Source organism: Lutjanus erythropterus, chromosome 1 (genome assembly GCF_056507025.1).
Source record: "Lutjanus erythropterus isolate fLutEry1 chromosome 1, fLutEry1.hap2, whole genome shotgun sequence".
In the NCBI taxonomy this organism is placed as follows: domain Eukaryota; kingdom Metazoa; phylum Chordata; class Actinopteri; order Lutjaniformes; family Lutjanidae; genus Lutjanus; species Lutjanus erythropterus.
The window spans coordinates 1,272,897-1,294,407 of NC_139317.1; the positions used below are offsets into that span (position 1 = coordinate 1,272,897).

At 39.6% G+C, this 21,511-nt stretch overlaps 2 protein-coding genes across 3 annotated transcripts in view; both read right to left on the reverse strand.

Annotated features, from left to right (window-relative positions):
* Positions 1 to 227: 227 nt before the first annotated feature.
* On the reverse strand, positions 228 to 11,107 carry LOC146332433 (zinc finger protein 395-like). Its single transcript, XM_084747412.1, has 10 exons — positions 10,825 to 11,107; positions 6,210 to 6,389; positions 5,909 to 6,063; positions 5,707 to 5,816; positions 4,953 to 5,155; positions 4,765 to 4,865; positions 3,123 to 3,429; positions 2,704 to 2,793; positions 1,443 to 1,513; positions 228 to 1,195 (listed from the first exon to the last, which is right to left on the reverse strand). Exons 1-10 carry the CDS (start codon positions 10,963 to 10,965, stop codon positions 1,084 to 1,086), a joined length of 1,470 nt encoding a protein of 489 aa, XP_084603538.1. The 5' UTR covers positions 10,966 to 11,107; the 3' UTR covers positions 228 to 1,083.
* A 6,890-nt stretch (positions 11,108 to 17,997) lies between these two features.
* Positions 17,998 to 21,511, reverse strand: part of LOC146332434 (uncharacterized) — an 8,599-nt gene continuing 5,085 nt past the window's right edge. For both annotated transcript variants that reach the window (XM_084711734.1, XM_084711045.1), the window contains exons 4-9: positions 20,632 to 20,692; positions 20,466 to 20,535; positions 20,248 to 20,307; positions 19,993 to 20,049; positions 19,764 to 19,823; positions 17,998 to 18,500 (exon numbers count right to left, since the gene is read on the reverse strand). In XM_084711734.1, coding sequence (XP_084567860.1) covers positions 18,202 to 18,500; positions 19,764 to 19,823; positions 19,993 to 20,049; positions 20,248 to 20,307; positions 20,466 to 20,535; positions 20,632 to 20,692 — 607 coding nt within the window. In that variant the 3' untranslated portion in view covers positions 17,998 to 18,201. The remainder of the gene's footprint in view (positions 18,501 to 19,763; positions 19,824 to 19,992; positions 20,050 to 20,247; positions 20,308 to 20,465; positions 20,536 to 20,631; positions 20,693 to 21,511) is intronic.

A 21,511-nucleotide genomic window follows, 5' to 3' on the forward strand; every position in this document is an offset into this window, starting at 1 on the left:
CTTCACTGGTTGTGATCATTGGTTGAAATAATTTTGTAGAACCAAGCTGGGTGAGTTCTAGATAAAACCCTTGGAATAACCAAAGGTTCTCAGTAGAATCCCCTTGTTTGGTTCTTGTTAGCACCCTAGGTGGAAAGATTCTGGATAGAACCTTTAGAGAGGGCTCTTGGTGAAACCAGTACACCACAGAAGGGTTCTCTGTAGGACCGCTCACAGATGGTTCCCTTTATGAAGGGTCCCAAGTGGAACCTTTAAAAAGGGTTTTATCAGGGACGAAAAAGGTTCTCCTACACTCTTCGTAGTACTAGTTCCAAAAGCGTTCTTCCTCGGGGACTGGGAGGTTCTACTCAATGAACCCTTTTTACAAGAAAAAGTTTGTCACGGATTCTTGAGATCCTCAAAGAACTCTTTCATCAAGGCTATAACATAAAAAGGTTCTCAGTAGAACCCAATTGGTGTCTTCTTGTTAGCACCCTTAGAAGGTGGAAAGATTCTAGATAGAACTTCCAGAGAGGGTTCTGGGTAGAACCACAGCACCATAAGAAGGTTCTCCTTCAGAACCTTTCATGGGGGGTTCTGGCTGAGACCTTTCACAGATGGTTCTAGGTAAAACTTTCTGTTGGGTTCATGGTAGAACATCCCCAGGTGGAACTTTTATAAAGGGTCTGGCCCAGAACCAAAAAAGGTTCTCCCATGGGGATAAGCTGAAGAACGCTTTATGGTTCTAGTTAGAACCTTCATTTCTAAGAATGTGTGGCTCCTGACACAGTTGGCTGGTTTTGTTTAGAACACCTGAAAACGTAAAGACGCACTCGGCTGCTCTAAGGTCAAAGGTCACATGATAGCTGCCCGATGTTTCCATGAAGAAGAAGAAGAACCGATAGAACACAACGTCGACAAAACACCTTCAAAAAGACACGTTCCACGTAAAAAAAGACACTTCTAGAAAAATGTATAAAGAGTATAAAAAGAAAAAAATATTTCTGGTTTCAGAGAGTATAAAACATCCACCAGCTGAGGCTGAAGTTCACAGCCTCCTTCAGTCCTTATTTCTCCTCCTCTTCCTCTCGTTCTTCCTCTCGTTCAGTCGAGGAACCGTTGGCAGGCTTTCTTCCAGCGGCACGCCGTACACCACTGGTCTCTGTGCTCGATGCCGTAAACTTTACGACACTTCTTGGCTTCACCGCGGATCCTCCTGACGGACAGAGAAACATCGACTGTCAACTTCAACAGGTGAAATTTCTTTTGTAACAGCTAATATCTGACATGTCGCATGTTATATATATATATATGTGTGTGTGTGTGTGTGTGTGTGTGTGTGTGTGCACACTGAAGTACTTGAGTAAATGTATCCAGTTACATTCCTCCACTGCCTGTGAGGATGTTGCAGGTATAGTTTGTATTATTAGAGAGGATCCTGTACTTTATCACACAGTACTGACCTGCAGGGGGCGCTCTGCTGCTGCAGCCACTGCTCTCCTACGCTGACTGAACGCACCCGAAACGCCAAACCCTGAGGAGGAGGGACAAGAAGACGAGGAGTCAGTGATGAAGAGTCTGTGTGTCCTTTATTTCAACCTCTTCTCGTTTCCTGTCTTCTGTCGTTGCTGCGTTCTTAATTTTTACTTCAGGAGCAGAAACAGTCTGAGGTTTGTCATCATGTTGTCTCTGCTGCTGTGTGTGTGTGTGTGTGTGTCTGTGTGTGTGTGTGTGTGTGTGTGTGTGTGTGTGCGTGTGTGTGTGTGTGTGCTGCTGCTGTTAATGTCTTTTGTGTTCATCCTCTCTGCTGTCAAAACATCCTGCACTTCTCTCCATCAGCCTGCAGGTGGCAGCGCAGCTCTGAGGCTGATTGATGGAAACTGTGACCACAAACCATCTGAGAGGGGATTTTCCTGCTGAATGAAAACCATCAGGGAGGAGCACACACACACACACACACACACACACACACACACACACACGGTTCACCCGCCCCCCTGCAGTATAAAACCAGTTTTAACAGGCTTCTCTGAGCTGCTGGAGGAAATCAACAATAGAGGGCTGTACAGGATCCAGATGGAGAGAAAACAGAAGTGAATTAGAGAAGTGTGTGTGTGTGTGTGTGTGTGTGTGTGTGTGTGTGTGTGTGTTAATGAACAGGGTAAGGTTGCACAGTAAAATAAAAAAAAAAACTCTAATCTAACCAAATATTTTGAGGGGGAAGTCCAAAACTGTGTGTCCTGTGTTAGAATCTGTAGTTTCAGTGCACAGATGACGTGTTTGCAGCAGCCTGCAGAGTTTCTGCACACAAACTCACTGCAGCAACATAAAAACAGTCATTAAATGTAGTTAAAGAGTACAGCAGTACTATCAGTACTATCAGTACTATCAGTACTACCTGACTCAACTGGGACTACAAATCGTCTCTGTTGCTGGTCGTTACTTCCTGCAGCAGTAAAGTAGGTTTCATTCCACTGGAGTTCTACTCACTGACTCAGCATCATGTGTGACACTATTTAATTTCAACGCTTACTGAAATAAAACCATGTGAGAAGTTAAGATCAGCCTTTTGTTAAAGACGAATAAATACATATTTTGTAATTTCATGATTATTTAAATGAATAAATCTGAAAGTTTTTTGCAGACCCCCTGTGTTGGACTCACTCAACATGTGAGTCACTGTTAAAATAAAAAATACTGATTAAAGTCTCGTTAAGGTTTTACCTGTCTGACACAGCTGGTGGGCGTGGCCGTCCAACGACAGGAGGGAGTGTTTGAAGCTGCTGCTGATGTCACGTGACTGGGAGGCGGAGCCTAAAGCACACAAAATATTACACATTTTAATACTTTTTAACATGTATAAGAAATTATCTTTTATGTCAATAACAACACAAAAGAACAGCAACAATATTGTCTTTTAACAATACTTTTTAACAACTTTTAACAAAAATAACAGAACAAGATTATTTTAATGTTTTTTTTAGTTTTTATTCATGTATGACAGACTGATCGACGATTTATTCATTTATCAATAAGATATCTCAGCCATCTAAAAAATTAACTAAATAATATAAGATATAATTATTTGTCTCATAATCATAAACACAATCACTGTTCATCATGGTGGATAAGCCCCGCCCTACCTGGTAGGAGTGCTCTGATTGGACCTGCCAGAAGCTGCCGCAGGAGGAGGAGGAGGAGGAGGACGAGGAAGAGGGGGCAGAGCGACTCAGAGCGCCGCAGGCTGGAGAGGAGGAGGGAGACGGAGGGGAGGGAGGTGGAGGGCTGGGAGGGGAGGAGGAGTGGGAGGAGGAGGAGGAGGTGGGGGAGGCGGGGCCACAGTTGAGAGGAAGGGGAGGAGATTGCTGCTGTGGCTCCTCCCATTGGTTGATCTCTGTGTAGTAAAAATCCTCCTCGCTGCGGGAACAGCGTTCGTGTTCGCTGCCGCGGCTGTGACAGGATGAGGTCAGAGGTCAGAGGTCAGAGGCTTCAATGTGATCATAAATACAAACAAATTTAAAAGTATAATCAAATACTGATTTTTAGCAGGATGCTGTGTTTTTTGAAGCAGCTGAGTTTTTTAAAACTATAAACAAAAACTTAAAATGTAAGTAATGACAAAAATAAAAACAATTATTAGGGTATTAGTCAAAATTCAGAGATCATATTAACATGGCAGCTGGTTTCCTCTGATGGTGTGGAGCTCAGGTGTCGTCCTGGTGTTCTCGTGTCCCGCTGAGTTCCAGGTTATGAGTCGTATAAACGTAGAGAATCTGACAAACATTATCATTTCACTGCTTCTGATTGATCAGCAGCAAAAGGATGGATAAAATCTGAAGGAACACTGGACCATAATTCAAGATAAAACTACATATTTGAGTACACAGTACACAGTACACACAGTATTCCACCACTTCCTAGCTAACATTACCATGTGACAGCATCACATGACACCATAAGAAAGATGTAAATTAATTCTGAAATATAAATGAAAATTTTAGACATGCTTATTTAAAAAAAGCACTGGCTGTAATCAAGCTAATGTAGGCTAACATTAGCATTAGCTGTCCTGTTGTCTCACATTATCCTCACTGGAACACAGACTTCTGTGTCGTGTTCATACAGATTACAGCAAAACTAAAGTCTGAAAACATCACAGTTATTTTGTTCTAAGTTAACATGCTGCTAACCCTGTTTTAGCTGCTTAGCTTACACAGTGGGACAAAAGACAGCAGAACAGCTAACGTTAATGTTAGCCTGCTTTAGCTTGATTACGTTTTACTTCCAGGCTTAAATAAATGTGTCCAAGATGTGTGTTGATGTTTCAGAATTAATTTACACTTTTTCTATCGTTTCATGTAACGTGATGAAGCGGTACTGTTAGCTAGGAAGCAGAGGAAGGCTAATGGCAGATTATATGTTATCAAATTTGTAGTTTTTTCACTATCATGGTCTTTTCATTTCCTGATCAATCAGGAAGTGATGAAATTATAATTATTTGTCAGATTCTTTATGTTTATATGACTTAAAACCTGAAACATGACAGGATGACATCAGAGGAAAATGGCCGCCATGTGAACATGGTAGCCTGACCTTAATACACTGACATTATTGTATATGATTCCATATGAAACCTAAAATTCTTTGTGAAGAACAGACTCAGTCTGTCTGTCTGTCTGTCTGTCTCCCTGTCTGTGTGTCTCTCTGTCTGTCTGTCTGTCTGTCTGTCTCCCTGTCTGTGTGTCTGCCTGTCTGTGTGTCTGTCTGTCTGTCTGTGAGTCTCACCACAGGTGTGTCGTCCGGATGTGACGTTTTATTCCGACGACCGTCGTCAGCACCTTCCCGCAGCTCGGCCACAGACACCTGTACGCCGTCTTCACTGAGTTCTGCAGGAGGAGAAAACGCGCCGTCAACACGCTGCTGAGCTGCTGTTTGATTCGTCCTCTGATGACCATAAACAACAGTCTGCTCACCCTGCGTTTCCGTGGCGCCGGCTCATCGAACAGCACCTGCTCCAGCTCCATGTCCAGTCCTTCGTCGGAAGGCGTGGCCGGACTGACGGCGGGCTCTGCGATTGGTGGAGAGGGGGCTGGGCTTCTGTTTCCATGGCCGACGCTCCAGTAACCGCTGCTGCCGCCATCTGAGAGCTCGCCGCCGCCGCAGTCCATCAGAGGAGCTGAAACACACAAACAATATGTTAACTTAACGTTAAAACCAACACAACATGTCGGATCACAAGTCTAACTGCTACAACGACAACAACAACAACAAAAAACAAACTTTAAAGGTTTACTTTGTGAAGCCCCGCCTTTTTGTCTGCATTATACTTCTCCTAAATAAATCCACCTCTGCAATTACTGCTTTCACCTCATTACTACTGCAGGTACTGCAATACTGCTGTGACCACTAGTTGGCGCTGTACACATACAGTCAGTGTTGAGGTTAACAAGGATTTAATTTTTCATATTTCTTTATTTTTTCATTTTGTCACGTGTGTTGTTGTTATTGCTGTTGTTTTGTTGTTGATTGTTGTATCGGTTTGGTTTGTTATTATTGATTATTGATTGTAATCGTTGTGTATTATTGTTTATTGTTTCTTATTGTTGTTTATTGTTTCTTGCTGTTGTGTATTGTTATTAATAGTTATTGTTGATTGTTATTGTTTGGTGTTTTTTACTTTTGTTACTTGCTGTAGTTGTTATTGTTTGTTGTTTATTGTTGTCATACCTGTTGTGTCCTGGTGGGCGGGGCTGTGCAGCAGAGGGCTGCAGGACAAACTGCTGAGGACCATCGCCGCCATCAGCTCGTCCATGTCCACCTCCTGTGGACTCCTCTGACTGCAGGACAACAGGGGGGACAGTTTTTTTATTTACTGGACGAGAGACACAGGGACATTTTCTGAAACACTGAGACAGAGAGGACGTCTGACCTTCTGGGGACGTCAATGCAGGAGGAGACAGATCTGCTGCTGCAGGATGAGGATGAGGAGGGATGAGATGAAGACCACACAGAAGCATCACTCTGCAGGACGTCCAACTGATCCACACCTGAAGATTCACCTGCTCCTCCGCACTGAAAATACACCTGAGAGACAAGAGGACACGCATGGCTCACTGTGATTGGCGGAGACACCTGTCAATCAAGGCAGACTTATAATGAGGGATTTTCTGTCCAGATTCTAAAATAAATGTCTGTCTTTCGTCCTGAGGTTCCAGACCAAACGATCTCACCTTCAGTCCAGGGTGACCTTTGACTCTACTGATGGTCTGTTGTCCTGCTGCTGTTGCCATGGTGACGCCCGTCTCCTGGCCCTGGCTCACCAACGCCCCGAGAGGAGAACGCTTCCCCAGACGTGTCTTTGGTAACATGTCTGTCTGTCTGTCTGTCTGTCTGTCTGAGAGAGTTGGAATCTAAAACGCAGCCAAAGAAAAGTTTCAGTTTAGTTCATCAGTCTGTCCTGAAACCAACACATCTGTTCAGGGTTCATAACGTCTCACTAAACATTCAGAAGGCTCTAAACAGAGCTTATACACACTCTGCAGTGCTACAAACAGGTTATGATGATAAAGAGGAAGGAAAGTCTGTCATAAATCAGGAGAAATAGGAGGAAACTGAGAGAGAGCGATGAAAAACAGGAGTATTCTGGGAAAACCCAGGGAGTTGGCAAGTCGACTACAGTATCAGCTGATGTGTCCTGCAGCAGAGATGAGGAGCAGCTGCAGACGTCTGCACACCAAGACATATGTTTCACCTTCAAACCTAAAAGTCTTCACCTGTCTCTGACCCAAGTGACATCACTTGGGGACATTTAATCAGACGTCACACAGCCCCGTCTGGAGACACTAAAGGGGCAGCGTCCCCCAAAGTGTTTTCCCGTAAGCTCAGCATACTTTTAAAAAATGGTTTGTAATTGGGTGCAAATGCAGGCGGCGTGATGAGCTGCTGAGTGTTTGGTGTTTACTCTGCCGTCCAATCACAGGAGGCGGGACGGCCCAGTGCACCACAAAGACCAAATATCACATCTGTAATGTACAAGTGCTGAACAGCAACAAGAAGGGAGGAGAAAGTAATCCTGCAGGTCTCTGAGTATCCATGTCTGTACTAATGATGTCCTCAGACTAACACAGTTAACACAGTTAATCAAAAATTTATCAAAATCACAGTATGATCTACTGCAATTTTCAAATCGTAGGACGCACAATATTTGTTAAAACAAAATGTGTGGTGGAAAGAGAACTGAAAATCTGTACTCAAGTAAAAGTACTGCTACATCATTAAAATATTACTCGATTACAAGTAAAAGGACTGGTGCTAGAAAAATACTTCAGAAAAAGTACAAAGTATTCTCATAAGTACTCATAAAAACTACTTAATTGCAGTATTTGTAATTAGTTGCTTCCAGTCCTGGTCAAAATATCATTTTAAATGAAATATTTGGTGCTACAGATGTTTGTTTACTGCAGATCCCTGAAAGAAATAACACACCATAATCATTTTAACATGTTTTTCCTCCAATGTAAAATGATCCTTTCCTTTAATATCATAAATCATATCACAACTGAAATATCAGTCAAAATAACTTGCAATTAGATATTCCTTCGAAATCGTTCAGCCTTAATATCAATATAAATAATAATAATACTTGGAGGAACATTTTGTTAGCTGTGGGTCTAAAGTCTGTCCTCTCTCTGCTCCTCATCCACGACATAAAAACACAAACTATCTGCAAAACAGTCAAAGTCCTCTGAGCTCGGAGGACTGCAGCTGCAGGTCGACTCTGTGCACCAAAAAAGTTCAGAAAACTCGAACTTTCAAAGCAAAATACTGCAACAGATTTTTGAGTTTTGAGCCCGATTTGAACACAAATTCAAGTTTTACCAACTACAGATTGAGTTGATTAACTTTTCTTGTTCAGATAAACTTTAAGGTTTGCGTTTTAGAAACCCAGAAAAAGTTAAATTCATCGAAGTGAAAGTAAATAATGGTGAACATTTTAATATTTTCAGTGAAAAATGTTTAATTTTTCAGTCACCAAAATGAAGACAAAAGAAGTTCATCTTCTTGAGGCTCCATCAGCTCGCTGTGGAAGCCAAATCAAAAAAGAAAGAAAAGTCTTCTGGGAGAAGAGAGAATTTAAGAGTTGCAGCTCCAGACAGATTTTTTTTTCTCTTTTTTTGGCCAAAAATGTCTCTTGATCTTACAGCTTGCTGACCTCTGTCCTAACTGGCTGCACATTTGGCATTTTCAGCTGGAAAAAAAAACACTTTGGTGGACAGAGTCCCTAAAGGCAACACAGTTTTTGATACTGCTGTACTGACAATACAACATGATCTGAGCAAAGGCTTCTGGGAAACGTTCAGCTCTGGATTAACTGCTGACGGTCAGACCTGTTCTGTGTGTCACAGATGTGAGAGAAAATCAGAGTGACTCACAGGCTGCAGAGTCATTTACAGTCAGAGCCGCTCTGTGTGTGTGTGTGTGTGTGTGTGTGTGTGTGTGTGTGTGTGTGTATGTGTGTGTGTGTGAGTTTAACAGTTACTGAACAGAGGATTAAATGAACAGATGGCCTCAACTGTTAATAAATGTTTTCTTTATCACGTTACATCTGCTGTCACTGATGGTTATTACATCACCTGCATTTCTAAACTCTGTCACCATGGCAACCTGATGCAACCTGATAACCCCCACCGCCTCCCCCTCGTTCAAGGCTTCCTGTTAATCAGTGACTCAGAGTTAAGACATTGACAAAAACCCTCAGAGACACGTTCAGAGAGAGTTACAGTCTGACAGCACGTACAGGACCTGGACACTGATGTGGACACGTCTAACAGTCCACTCTGCTGCTTTCACTGTTTCCAGCAGATGCTGAACTTGCTGCACTGATGTGATCCCAACCAATAAGTGCAAAACATAACAATTATTAGCATTAAAGGTGCAAGTAAGAACTATTATTATTTGTACAATTAACCAACTAATTGTTTGGTCTATAAAATGTCACAAAAATGTAAAAGTCTTATCAAGATTTTGCAAGATGAGGTCTTTAGGTGTCTTCTTTTGTCCAACCTACAGTCCAAAACCCAAAGACTTTTCATTTGCTGTCAGAAATGACAAAGAAAAGCAGCAGCTTTGACAGTTTTACTTGAAAAAACGACTGAGAATTTTCATTTATTATCAAATAATAGTCGGCAACTAATTTCCTTTCACTTGACAAATGCAGCTCTAATTTTTATGACTGTTTTGTCTAAAAAAGGACAGTTTCCCTGAGCTTGTCCTGTCTGACTGGCCTACGATATTAAGATTATTATCTTTATATATCACAAAGTAAAGCATCAAATCTTCATGTTTAAGAAGCTTGAGGTGCAAAATGTTTGACACTTTTGCTTGAAATATTCCGTCAGCTGATTGTCAAGATAGTTGATACTTTAAGCCGATCCAATAATAATTAATCAACTGTTTTTTCCAGCTCTGGTTCCAGTTCATCTCAGTTCTTCAACACCAAACTGAAAAAAACACCTTTACAGAGCTGCTTTGTGCACATTGTCATGTTGAAACAAGAAAGAGACAAACTGTTGACACAAAGATGGAGGAACGCTGTGCTGCAGCTGTAAGAGCCACCTTCTGCTGGGTGAAGTTAAAGGGACAGTTCAGATATTTTAAAGTGTAGTTGTATGAAGTATTTCTCCACAGGCAGTGTATTACGTACAGTAGACGGAGGTCGACACGCCTCCAGTTTGGAGAAGCAGCAGGAGAACCGGTATAGGAAGCTGTCACACAGACTTTTCTGGCAAGAAACAACTATTATATAAACCAAATATCACTCTCTACAAACCAACCAAACTCCATTGATAAAATCAGTGATTTTAGCTCACAGAAAACAGGAGTTGTTGGTCAACCTCTGCACTGGTCTGTTAGTTTGTTTGTGTTATTGTGAGACTTCAGTGAATCTGAACTGATCTTTTAAAACACTAAACAGATGAAGGCAACAGCAGACCAACAACTTCTGTGTTCTGTGAGCTAAAATTATTGATTTTGTCAAAGGAGTTTGGTTGGTTTTGTAGAGAGTAATATTTGTCTTTTATAACGATGGTTTCCAGGAAGGTAAAACTGTTTAAACATTCTAAATATAGCGTACATTTATTAAACTGCTGCTTCTCCAAACGGGAGGTGTGTCGACCTCCATCTACTGTATGTAACACACTGAGTGTGGAGAATAACCTCACAACCACACTTCAAATAATATGAACTATCCCTTTAATGCAGTTTTGATACAAATGAGGTCAAACAAGAGCAAACAAAAACAAAACAGCATGAAACACAAACACATATATACACACATGCATGCACAGACAGACATATAGTGTACAAACACACCCTCTACTCTGTCTGCAGCTCTAAACCAATCAGATTCCTTCAGTGCTGAGTTCACACCCTCCACAATAAGAGTCCTCAATGAGCACACAAACAACACGTCCTCTGAGTTCAGTTAGTTTAAACTCTAAAAGTTCAACAATAAAACGATAAAAGTTTCAGTCTTTAGTTCAGAAACTCTACACACTGTTGATCTGCTCCGAACATCAACAACAACAACAACAACAACACTCAGGTTACACACTTCTTACTGCACAAAATGATCCATGCACGATCGATCTTATTGATTATTGGACTAAAAAGACAAACAGGAGCAGCTCAGAGGTCAGAGGTCGACTGTGAAGTCAGAAGATTTTCTTTGTGAACTTCAGCAGCTTCATTCACTCCACAGTTTACAGTCCGAGCAGCACGAGACAGTTTGTGTTAATCACAGAGGAGACATGCATCATCATCATCATCATCATCATCATCACGTACCTGCAGAGTCTGAAGCTCCAAAACAACAAAACAACAAAACAACAACACGTCCACTTCAGTGTGTCCACAGCCTTCAATGGGAGCGGAGTGTGTGTGAGTGTGTGTGTGTGTGTGTTCTGCAGGCTGCAGGCTGAACACCATCAGGGAGGAGGAGGAGACTCACACAACACCCGGACTGGATCACACTGGGACAACTGGAACTGGACTGCTTTTCTCTCCATGTTGCGCCTTTAAGAACCAGTTTATGATGAAACTGGGAATTTTTCACCAGCACTCAGATCAGAGGCGTCGTTCTTTACTACAGTACAAGTACACAAGTTTATGTGTAAAAATACTTTAGTCAAAGTAGACCTCCTAATTTAACTTTATTCAAAGTAAGACGTTTATGTCTCTTCTGTTTTGTTATGTCTTTTTTTCTTGTCACGTCTTTCATGTAATTTTTGTCTTGTTACATCTTTTGTGTCTTTTTTTTGTCTCATTTCATCTTGTTAGGTCTTTTTCAATGTTTTTGTCTTCTTCTGTCTTTGTTGTCCTGTTATGTCTTCTTTGTCTTGGTACGTTGTTTACTTTTGTGTCTTTTTGTTGTTTTGTCTTTTCTGTCTCATTACATTTGTCATGTTGTAATCTTGTTATGTCTTTTTCATTTTATTGAATCTTTTTTGTCTTTTCATGTCTTTCACGTCTTTGTTGTTTGTCTTATTTGTGATTCAGAAGCCTGATATTGTGAAAGAATTACTCAGATCTTTTACTTGAGTAAAAGTAGAAGTACCACAGTCTAAAAATAGTCTGTTACAAGTAAAAGTCCTGAATTCATAACATTATTTAACAAAGAGTACAGAAGTTTTATCAACTGTTAAACTCAGAGTATCCAGTTTGTACTGGAAGGTCAGTCATCTCTAAACCCAACACTGATGACATCACTATGACATCATCAGGGTTAAGACTCAAGTCAGACTTTTACACATGACTGTCTGTGCAGCATAAAGGTGTGCAGTATAATGTGTAGATATTATAAATTACATGTATTGTCACCTGTTGTTGATCTATGATGTCATTCAGTTGGTATAAAAGTAATTAAATTATCCAGGACTTTTATTCTGAAAGAGTTTTTGTATTCCCATCTTTATAGAGCCACATGGATCAATACAACTGAATTTATTGATCTTATATGAACAAATCAAATCTCACTGAAACACTGTACATGTTGACTCCTGAGGGCCGACCAGCTCGTCCGCTCCGTGTTTTCCCAGCAGCCCCCGCGGTGTCTCTCCAGCCTCGTAGTAAACAAGAGAACCACGTGGGGAGGAGCTTGAAGCTGATTGGCGGAGCTCAGCCGTGCAGGAACACACCCCACTGAGGTCTGTTGTTTACTGACTTTTCTGCACACAGTGGACACAACTGACACACTGCGCCACATTCACACAATACAACAGAAATACTACATACAATATTCTGTAGTACTCATAAAGTACTGCTGTAATACTGCTTTAATATTCCCAGTGTGTGTCTGTGGTTTGCAGCTGTTTTGTTTCTCCTGATTTACAGGAACATGAACAGACAGAAGCGTCAGATTTTAAACAGAAACTCTGAATAAATACAAATTATAAAAATAAATAAGTTATGTATTATTGCAATAATCAGGGTTCTCCATGATGAGCACCGTAATGTTGAGTATTCAGGAGTATTTGTTGAATTTTTATTTGTGCAACCTTCACGTGTTTGCAGTTTACACCAGTGCGACGTTTCACGGTACTACTGCATGATGTGTTACTGTGTGTACTGCAGTACTGTGTGTATTTTCTGTGCAGTAACAGTGTGTGACAACAATGAGCAGCTTGTAGGTGGAGAATCCTTCACTGATTATATAACCGCTCTGCCTTTACCTCCCACCTCTCCCTGTGTGTGTGTGTGTGTGTGTGTGTGTGCGTGCGTGCGTGCGTGCGTGCGTGTGTGTGTGCGTGTGTGTGTGTGTGTGTGTGTGTGTGTGGAGCAGCACGTAGCAGCAGCACAGCGCCGCTTCACGCTCGTGAGCTACGTGCAGACACCGTCACACTGTTGTGTTCCTAAATGTTTCTGTTAGTTTACTGCACCTAGTTAATGTTAAATTAATTAAACTTTACAAAAAAATGATTGAATAATATAATAAAACAACAGAATTATGTTATTGTTTAAAATATGGCAACCTTCATGTTGTGTAATAATAATAATAATAATAATAATAATAATAATAATAATAATAATAATAATAATAAATAATAATTGACCTTTTAAAAAAATTATGTGTGAAAAAAAAATGGAACAGAGGGAAAGACAATCAAACAAATGTCTTATAATTCAGATAGTCAGTGGTGCAAAGTAACTAAATACATTTACTTACTACTCAAGTACTTGGAGTACTTGTAATTTACTTGTGTTTCCATTTTCAGCTGCTCTCTACTCTGCTGCCTCTCAGAGACAAATATATCACTTTTTACTACATTTATTTGATAACTTTAGCTTCTAGATCATTAACACAAAACATGAATCAGTGATGAGAACATTAATGCATCACTAATTATAATTCAGTATTATATATGATTCTGGATAAGGTGTGCTTTTACTTTTCAGTATTTTAAGTATATTTTGATGCTGTTACATTTGTACTTTTACTTCAGTAAGATTTTTTTTGTAACTTTCTTTTTATTGGTATTCTTAACTTGAAAGGGAAGAAATAAAAAAGAGAGAAATAAAATAAAGTAGAGAAACTAACGTTGGCTGTAGATGAGTTCAATGATCAGGATGTGAGTTACAGTTCAAACAGTAAATCAGACCTTCACATGTTTGTAACCTTCAGGAAAAAGTCATTCTCTGTTTATTTTGTTGACAGCTGTGATCCAGTCGTCCTTTGATTTCCCTGCAGCCACTTCTGTGTCATTCTGTGTTTTCTAGCCTGAAACAAGAAGGACTCTGTAGAGATAATTATGATAATTATGAAAGTTATCATGGGCAGTGAGACTGTCTGGATATAATGCGAGAGAAGAGCAACTTTAATCTTTTATCGTCCCACTTCACTGAACACTCCAGGTTTCACCAGCTGACGAGTTCTCTTAACTGGGCAGCAGTGTAATAATAATAACAACAACAACAACAACAATAATAATAATAATAATAATAATAACAATAATAATAATAATAATAATAATAATAATAATAATAATATAATAAGGCCTCCCGTATCTTTGGGCAGCTGCAGAGTTTTGTATTTTCTACAGAATCTTTTGCTGCTCCACACAAACCCTGGAATCATCTTGTTCCACTCACTGAAGTCCTCAGGGAGAATCCCAACAGGAAGTGAGCAGAACAAATATAAAAACCCTGGAAGCACGATCAGTTTTACTGTGTCAGTTCTGTTCCGACTCATCCTGAGGTCCAGTCCGTCTGTAACAGGACCACAGTTACTGTCATATATTTTTACTTGAGTAAGATTGTAAATATTTCCACACTGTAGTATTTTACTTTAACAGAAGTAAAAGATCTAACAAAGGCTCATCTTTTTTTTTTTTTTTTATTTCAGAGCTTTTTAATATAACAGTGTGTGTTTGCAGTAATATTTACTCAGTAAGCATAAATATAACATTTCACCTACAACAAGATACATCCATGACTCAGTGGACATCAGTATGCGTTTTTTCACAATTTATTCTATGTTTTATACAATGACTGTCGCTGAGTTTTCTAACTGCTTTGTATTCTGTTGGGTATTTAGTCTGCAGCAATGCATCATGGTCTGTAAGAGCATCATATGTTTGTAATAAAGTCTGTTTTCATTTTCCAGCTGATCCAGGAAGGTTTTTAAAGTTTATTTATCTGAAGAACATAAAGAATTCTTCATCCTTCAGTTTGTCACAAACGCTGAACACATCTGGAGGTACGTGGTTTTCACTGGACGGGACTGGGATGAAAAATGTAATCTGCAAAAACAAATGGAGTAAAAAGTACAATATTTCCCACTGAGGTGTAGTGGAGTACTCCAGTGTTTCCCAGCCCTGGTCCTCAGAGCTTCACTGTCCTGCATGTTTTAGATGTTTCTCTGCTCCAACACACCTGATTCAAATGATCAGCTCGTCATCAAGCCTCTGCAGAAGCCTGACAACAACCTGATCATTTGAATCAGGTGTGTCGGAGCAGAAACATCTAAAACATGCAGGACAGTGGACCCTGAGGACCAGGGTTGGGAAACACTGGAGTACAAGAATAAAGTAAACGTAAACTACCAGAGAACTACTGGAGCAAAGTCCCTCAAACTTGTACTCAAGTACAGGACTTTGGTAAAGGTAGGACAGGACACAAACAGGACACAAACAAAATGAAGAAAAGCTGTAACAACACAAAAAAGATTTAAAGAGATGTAACGGTAAAAAAAAGTTATAAAAATGTAACAAGACAGAAACTGATGTAACAAACCAAAATAAAAAAGATGTAACAAAACAAAAAACAAACCAACAAACCAAAATAAAAAAGATGTAACAAGACAAAAAAAAGACATAAAGAGATGTAATAAAGTGAAAAATGATGTAACAAGAAAAAGAACAACGTAATCTCAGAGGGAAATGTTGTACTTTTTACTCAATTACATTCATCCACAGGTGTTAAAAGTCCACACATTCTGTACTCAAGTAGAAGTACAGATACTTGTATTCTTGTTACATGAAAATGGAAATACTCAGGTAAAGTACAAGTACCTCAAACTTGTACTTAAGGACAGTACTTGGGTAAATATACTTAGTTACTTTCAGCCTCTGGGTTTAATAAATGTGAAAAAATAATAAACTCTGTCATGATGCAGATTATTATTATTATTATTATTATTATTATTATTAGCAGTAGTAGTAGTAGTAGTATTAGTATTAGTATTAGTAGTAGTATTACTGTTATTATGCTGTTTAATCCTGCAGAGTGAATAATGAGCAGCTGTCAGAGGATTAACTGCTGTTTGTCCGTATGGACGGACCGACCTCTGGTTTATACTGGGAACCAGTTCATACTGGCTGCTACATTCAACAATAATCCTGCAGCAGTAATCAAGTAAAAAAAAAAGATTTTACAATAAACAAAGTGTTTTCAGATTAAGCTGATCTGTTTATAACTAAGACAGATTTAAACTGATCGATCAGCAGAGTTTTATCAATATCAATCAATAAAGAAATGGATAGAAGTGAATGTCTTATTCTTAATAAAAAGTTTGAAGAACAAACTCAAACTGTATGTTACTTCAGTCTGTTCTTGTCCACAGGTCAACGTTCTGTCACGTCTCTCTGTGTCTCATACAGACACACAGGATACTCTTTAGCAGACATGGGAAGTAACTAAGTACTTTACTTGAGTATTTATTTTTTCTGATAAGTGTTAAGTTTTCCTCCCTTCATCTGAACACAGATATCTGAACTTCCTGTTGTTGGGGACCAGTGCTTCTCTTTCCTGTTTCAACATGACAGCAGCACCTGTGGGATGAACTGGTGATTTTCTTGCAGACAGGTGTGTGTCTGACACACTGAGCGCGCTCAGTAAACGTCTGTCAGCTGGTCGACGTGGTGAACGTGACTGCTGACATCCAGCAAAATCAGCTGAACTGTGACTCAAGTTTTACACAGCAGGATGTCTCTCTCACACACACACACACACACACACACTGAGGGAGAGAGCGAGCGAGTTGGACGTCATCATGACGCAGCAGCTTCATCTGACTCACAGGATTTTCTAAATGCTGCAACATTTTTCCAAACCTGCGTCCACCAGTCACAAACCTGATGACACACACACATGAAATGATGAAATAACGTCCTCTCACACTGTAAAGTTACTCTTAAATCTTTAATAGATTTGTAATAATAACAGTTTTTATTGCAGAAAAGTGTACAGCATATTAATTTACTGTAAAACTCACATCTCACTACAGTCAGTGGGTTTGATTTTGAGGGTGACGTAAATCTGCACACATTTTTTGCCTGAAGGTCAACTTTGGTGAACTCTGACACATAAATTCATGCTGTTGATCAATAACCGATCATGTTGACAGAGAGGAAGAGCTGGAAAGTCCAAACAAAATCAACTTTTTGGTCCGTCTGTTCTACAGCTGGTAAACTGAACTAAAATATTTTTCATTTAGCTATAAAACCACATTAGATATGACATCATTAAAAACTGTAATTTCACTGTAAATGAACAAGACGATGAGTTGTGAGCAGAGACGAGCAGCATCTGTTCTGTCGTGAAGAGAGTTTGTGGTGCTGCAGGTCTTTTTCAGAAACTCATTTCTGTTATTTGCCAACAGACTTGTAGTTTTTTAAGGACATTTAGTGAGTAGCAGTTACTACGTTTGCAGCCTGGGAGGAAGCAGTGAATACTTATCCACCGTGTGTCAGAGTATAAAACTGCTGAGTGCAGGAGCAGGTATGACTTGCACATGAGCGCACGCTGAAATCGTGGCTCGTTCCACTTCTGTTCCTATTCATTTGGTATGGTATACAGATTTTTTTTTTTAAATTAAACATGATCTGGTGTTTGAATTAGTTAAAGTTGAGTCCTTGTCGTGGTTCACATGTTCACACTCTGAGGGTGTGTCTGTGTTCAGTGCAGCCTCTGACTGAGCAGCGCACTCAGCAGACTCTGTTTGGTTCTGGTATTTTCCCTCCAGTCTCGTTTCTTTCCTCCGTTCCTCGCTGAACGTCTCTGAGTTAAAAAGATAAAATACATCAGATCTGAACAGACTCCGGTGGGACTCTGCAGAGCAGCTCTAGTTTTTAAAATTGTTGCAATTAATCTACTAAAGTGGAAAAATCATGATCGTGCCATGTCAGAAACTGATTGAAAGACAGTAAAAAGCTGTTTTTTAATCTTAATAATAGAAAAATACAATCTTTAAAACCCAGTAAATAAATTCCCCTTTGTACATTTGGTCACCTTTCATTAAATATTTTAAAAACACAAGCTATGTTCATAATTTTGTTTTCAAAACACGTTTGAAATGAAGATTTCCACTGAAGGTGACAATAAAATGGCAAAAATTCTATATTATTTAAATAATTTCAGTGTTTCTATACAGGAAGTAGAAATAAAACATGTAAATATATTTTCTCTAAATAATGTCTTAGAGTTTCTAAAACTTTCCAGAAAAAACTTGAACAGAAAGCAGCGTCTGTCAGGAATCTAAACTTTAATAGATGATTAAAAAACAATCAATATGCTTTATCTGAAATGTGATGTGCAGTTTATGGGGTAAATGGTGAAAAGACGTCAGCATGAACGTCCTCCATCTTTGTAGTTTTTTATGTTCTCTTCTTCTTTTGTCCTCTGTTGTTCATTTTTAGCTGCCGTCCTTCATCCTCATGTCCATCATCATCATCCGTCCAGCTGTGTGTTCCTGTCAGGCAGAGGAGGTGACTCCTCCTCCTCCTCCTCTTCCTGCACCTGCTCAGGTGTATGACCAGGGGGCGTGGCCTGCCTCTCCTTCTTGCTGATACGTGCGTACATTGAATTCCTTTCTCGCTCGCTCAAATCCACCGCCGCACTGCGCTCCCCTGGCTCCTGATTGGTAGGTGGTGATGATGTGTTAGCGTCCCCACTGATGCTGCTGCTCCGCCCTCCTCCGATGACATGGTAGATGTGGTCGGAGTCTGGAGGGGCGGAGCTACTCACATCTGGACACAGAGACAGTTTGTGTAAGAAAAGATTTAATTCTTTAATTTCTATTTTATCTATTTTTCTGTCTGTTTTTTCTTTCCCTCCTTTCGCTTATCTCATCATGTGGGTTTCAGAAAGGTTCTTCATGAAGGACTGAGGTTCTACCCAGAACCATTCACTTCTGAGGAACCATTTTTTGAAGAAAAGGTTCTTTGTAAGGGTTCCATTAAAAACCTTTTTTATCCAGAGAATCTGTTTTGAAAGGAAACGTTCTTCTAGGACTTTTGAGATTCTTGAACTCTTTCATCAAGGGTTCTTTGTGCCATAACATAAAAGGGTTCTCTGTAGACCCTTCTGGGTGGGTTCTAGATAACACCCTTAGAATATAAAATGCCCTCTAAATGTCCCACTGAGCGGGTTCTAGGTAAAATCCTTGGAATTTAAAAATATTCTCAGTAGAACCTCCAGGGTAGGTTTTAGATAAAACCCTTAGAATCTAAAAGGGTTCTTGGCAGAACCCCCTGGGTGTGTTCTAGATGAAATCCATGGAGTATACAAAGGGTTCTTGGTACAACCCCCTTGGTGGATTCCAGTTAAAACCCCTGGAATCTAAAAAGGTTCTAGGTAGAGCCCCCTGAGTAGGTTCCAAATAAACCCCTAGGAACCCAAAAATGTTCTCAGTAGAACCCCCTAGGTGGATTCTAGATAAATCCCAGGAATCTAAAAAGATCCTTGGTAAAACCCCCTGGGTGGGTTCTTGTTACCCCCCTTAGAAGGTGGAACATTTATTGGATTGAACCAAAGAGCGTTCTGGGTGGAACCATTGCACCATAGCAGGGTTCTCCACCTGAACTCTCATAGCATGTTCTGGCTAAAACCTTTCACAGATGATGGTTCTAGGCAGAACTCTCTACAAGAGTTCCAAATGTAACCTTTATAAAATGTTCCTCCAGGAACCAAAAAGTGTTCTCTTCTGGGGACAAGCTGAAGAACCTTAATGGTTCTAGTCAGCACATTTATTTCTCAGAGAACCTCTGTCTCTGCAGCAACATTCATTTCAGCTGTGTTAGAATCACTTTGCTCTTTGTGTTTACTTTAAAATTTTATTTAAATAAATAAATACATAATTTTTTATACTTTTAATCCATTTTATTTTTGTTTAAATTTAATTTTAAAAAATCAATTAAAAAAAATCTAATTATAATAATTTATAATTAAGTGACAAACTGTCAGTTTGAGTCACCTGTCTTCAGCCTGTCATGGAGAACATGAATACACACCTTGGCTCTGTGGCGCCCTCAGGTGGCTCCTCCAGGGAGTGATCGGGACAGAGTTCTCCTCTGCAGGATTCAAACAGACACACACAGAGCAGTTAGGAATGGAGCATCATGGGAAATGTAGTGAGTACAATTAGAGTTCTATTTACTTTGGTGATTTCGGTTAAAAATAATAAAAACTTAAATAAACACAATGAAAAATAAAAAAATAATAAAATAAAAAATAAAATACCTCCAGAAGTTTCAGATTCATTTGTCACCACGGCTGCATGGCCATTGGTCTGAACATCTGAGGACACACACACACACACACACACACACACACACACACACACACACACACAGAAAACAGATACAAACAGGACAACAGAGTCAAACAAGACGGGACACATACATGTACTTAATGTCAATTAATGTCTCTGTGCAAAAATCGTCTTCTGTCACTGTGAGACACAGCAGAGGCTTCAGGACAGACCGGCAGACTGACCTCGGTGGATCTGTGGCGCCCCCAAGTGGCTCCTCCAGGGAGTGAAGGAAGCTGCGTTTTCTTCAGAGACAGAAAATCATTCGGAAGAAAAACAACCAAACTGAGGAAGATTTAAGATGAACATCGGTACGTTCGCTTTTATCTATCTGTTTTCTGATTTTTTAATAGTGTGATGTTTTAGAAATAAAAAATAAAAACATTTTCCACAGCTCACTGACCTTTTTCATCATTTCTGATCTCATTGATCATTGGATTCTCTCTCGCTCCCATGGTTTCCTCCAGCTTCACCTGTCGGTCCACATTAAAGGAGACATGTCTCATCCTTTCACAGGTTTTTTTCTATTGTTTGAGGCAAACAGATGAAAATATCAGGACGTCTCTTACCACCCTGATGAGACTGGAAGGATTCCTGTCAAACTCAGGCTCCCGCAGCTCAAACGAATGTCTAGAAAACAAATGAAAAGAAGACAAATCAGATCAACTTTATTGATTAAACCTAAACAGCAACACAGAGTCTGGCAGTCAGAGGAAACTTCTTCTGTTCTGCAGCCTGTTCTCATCCTTTAAAGTTTGGTCTAAAAACTAAAAATCATACTGACTGACAACAGAGGTCATTTAATTTTAATAAAGCAAAATTATTACGAGAAAAAAATCATTAATTCCTTGATATAGGTAATATAGTCTTATTTATTTTTTATTAAAGAATTGAGTTAATTATTAATACAATAACCATCAAGAAGGCGACTTTACAACAATATAACAGATATATAAATCTACATTTTTGGAGAAACTCACAAAAACTGAATTATAAAGTTGTGTAGATTCATGTTTTGGCAGAAAGCTGATGAACTGTTATTTCTAATGTTATTTCTAACAAGTAAACAGTATAATGTTCAGTTTATCACGTCTATAACAAAACAAACTAAAGTCTGCAGCTGTCAGAGCATCAGAGCAGCTGGTTACAGGCGGATCTTGACCTCTCCAATATGGTGACAGAGACACATCATAGAGACAGACAGCAGCAGCCAATCAGGTGTCTGTGTTTCTGTAACTGCGTGTGCAGTGTCAGTCTTTGACGAGCTGGCAGGAGAACAGGTTGGACGACAGCAGCAGCAGAACATGATAAGTTCTAGTTTTACATGAACAAACATGATCAGTCACATGATCGCGTCGTCTGAACAAACTGCAGATTTTAGCTTTTATATTCAAAGAAGAAGATAAACTCATAAAATCTGAGGCACAGCTGCAGTTTGAGCTGAACTAC

Excerpts from the sequence above, each read along its gene's own strand:
- LOC146332433 (XM_084747412.1), bottom strand. The coding sequence starts at position 10,965 with ATGGTGTTCAGCCTGCAGCCTGCAGAACACACACACACACACACTCAC. Across the intron at positions 6,064-6,209 it reads AAGGTCACCCTGGACTGAAG|GTGTATTTTCAGTGCGGAGG; the intron begins GTGAGATCGTTT and ends CTTGTCTCTCAG. Across the intron at positions 3,430-4,764 it reads ATCCGGACGACACACCTGTG|CCGCGGCAGCGAACACGAAC; the intron begins GTGAGACTCACA and ends ATCCTGTCACAG.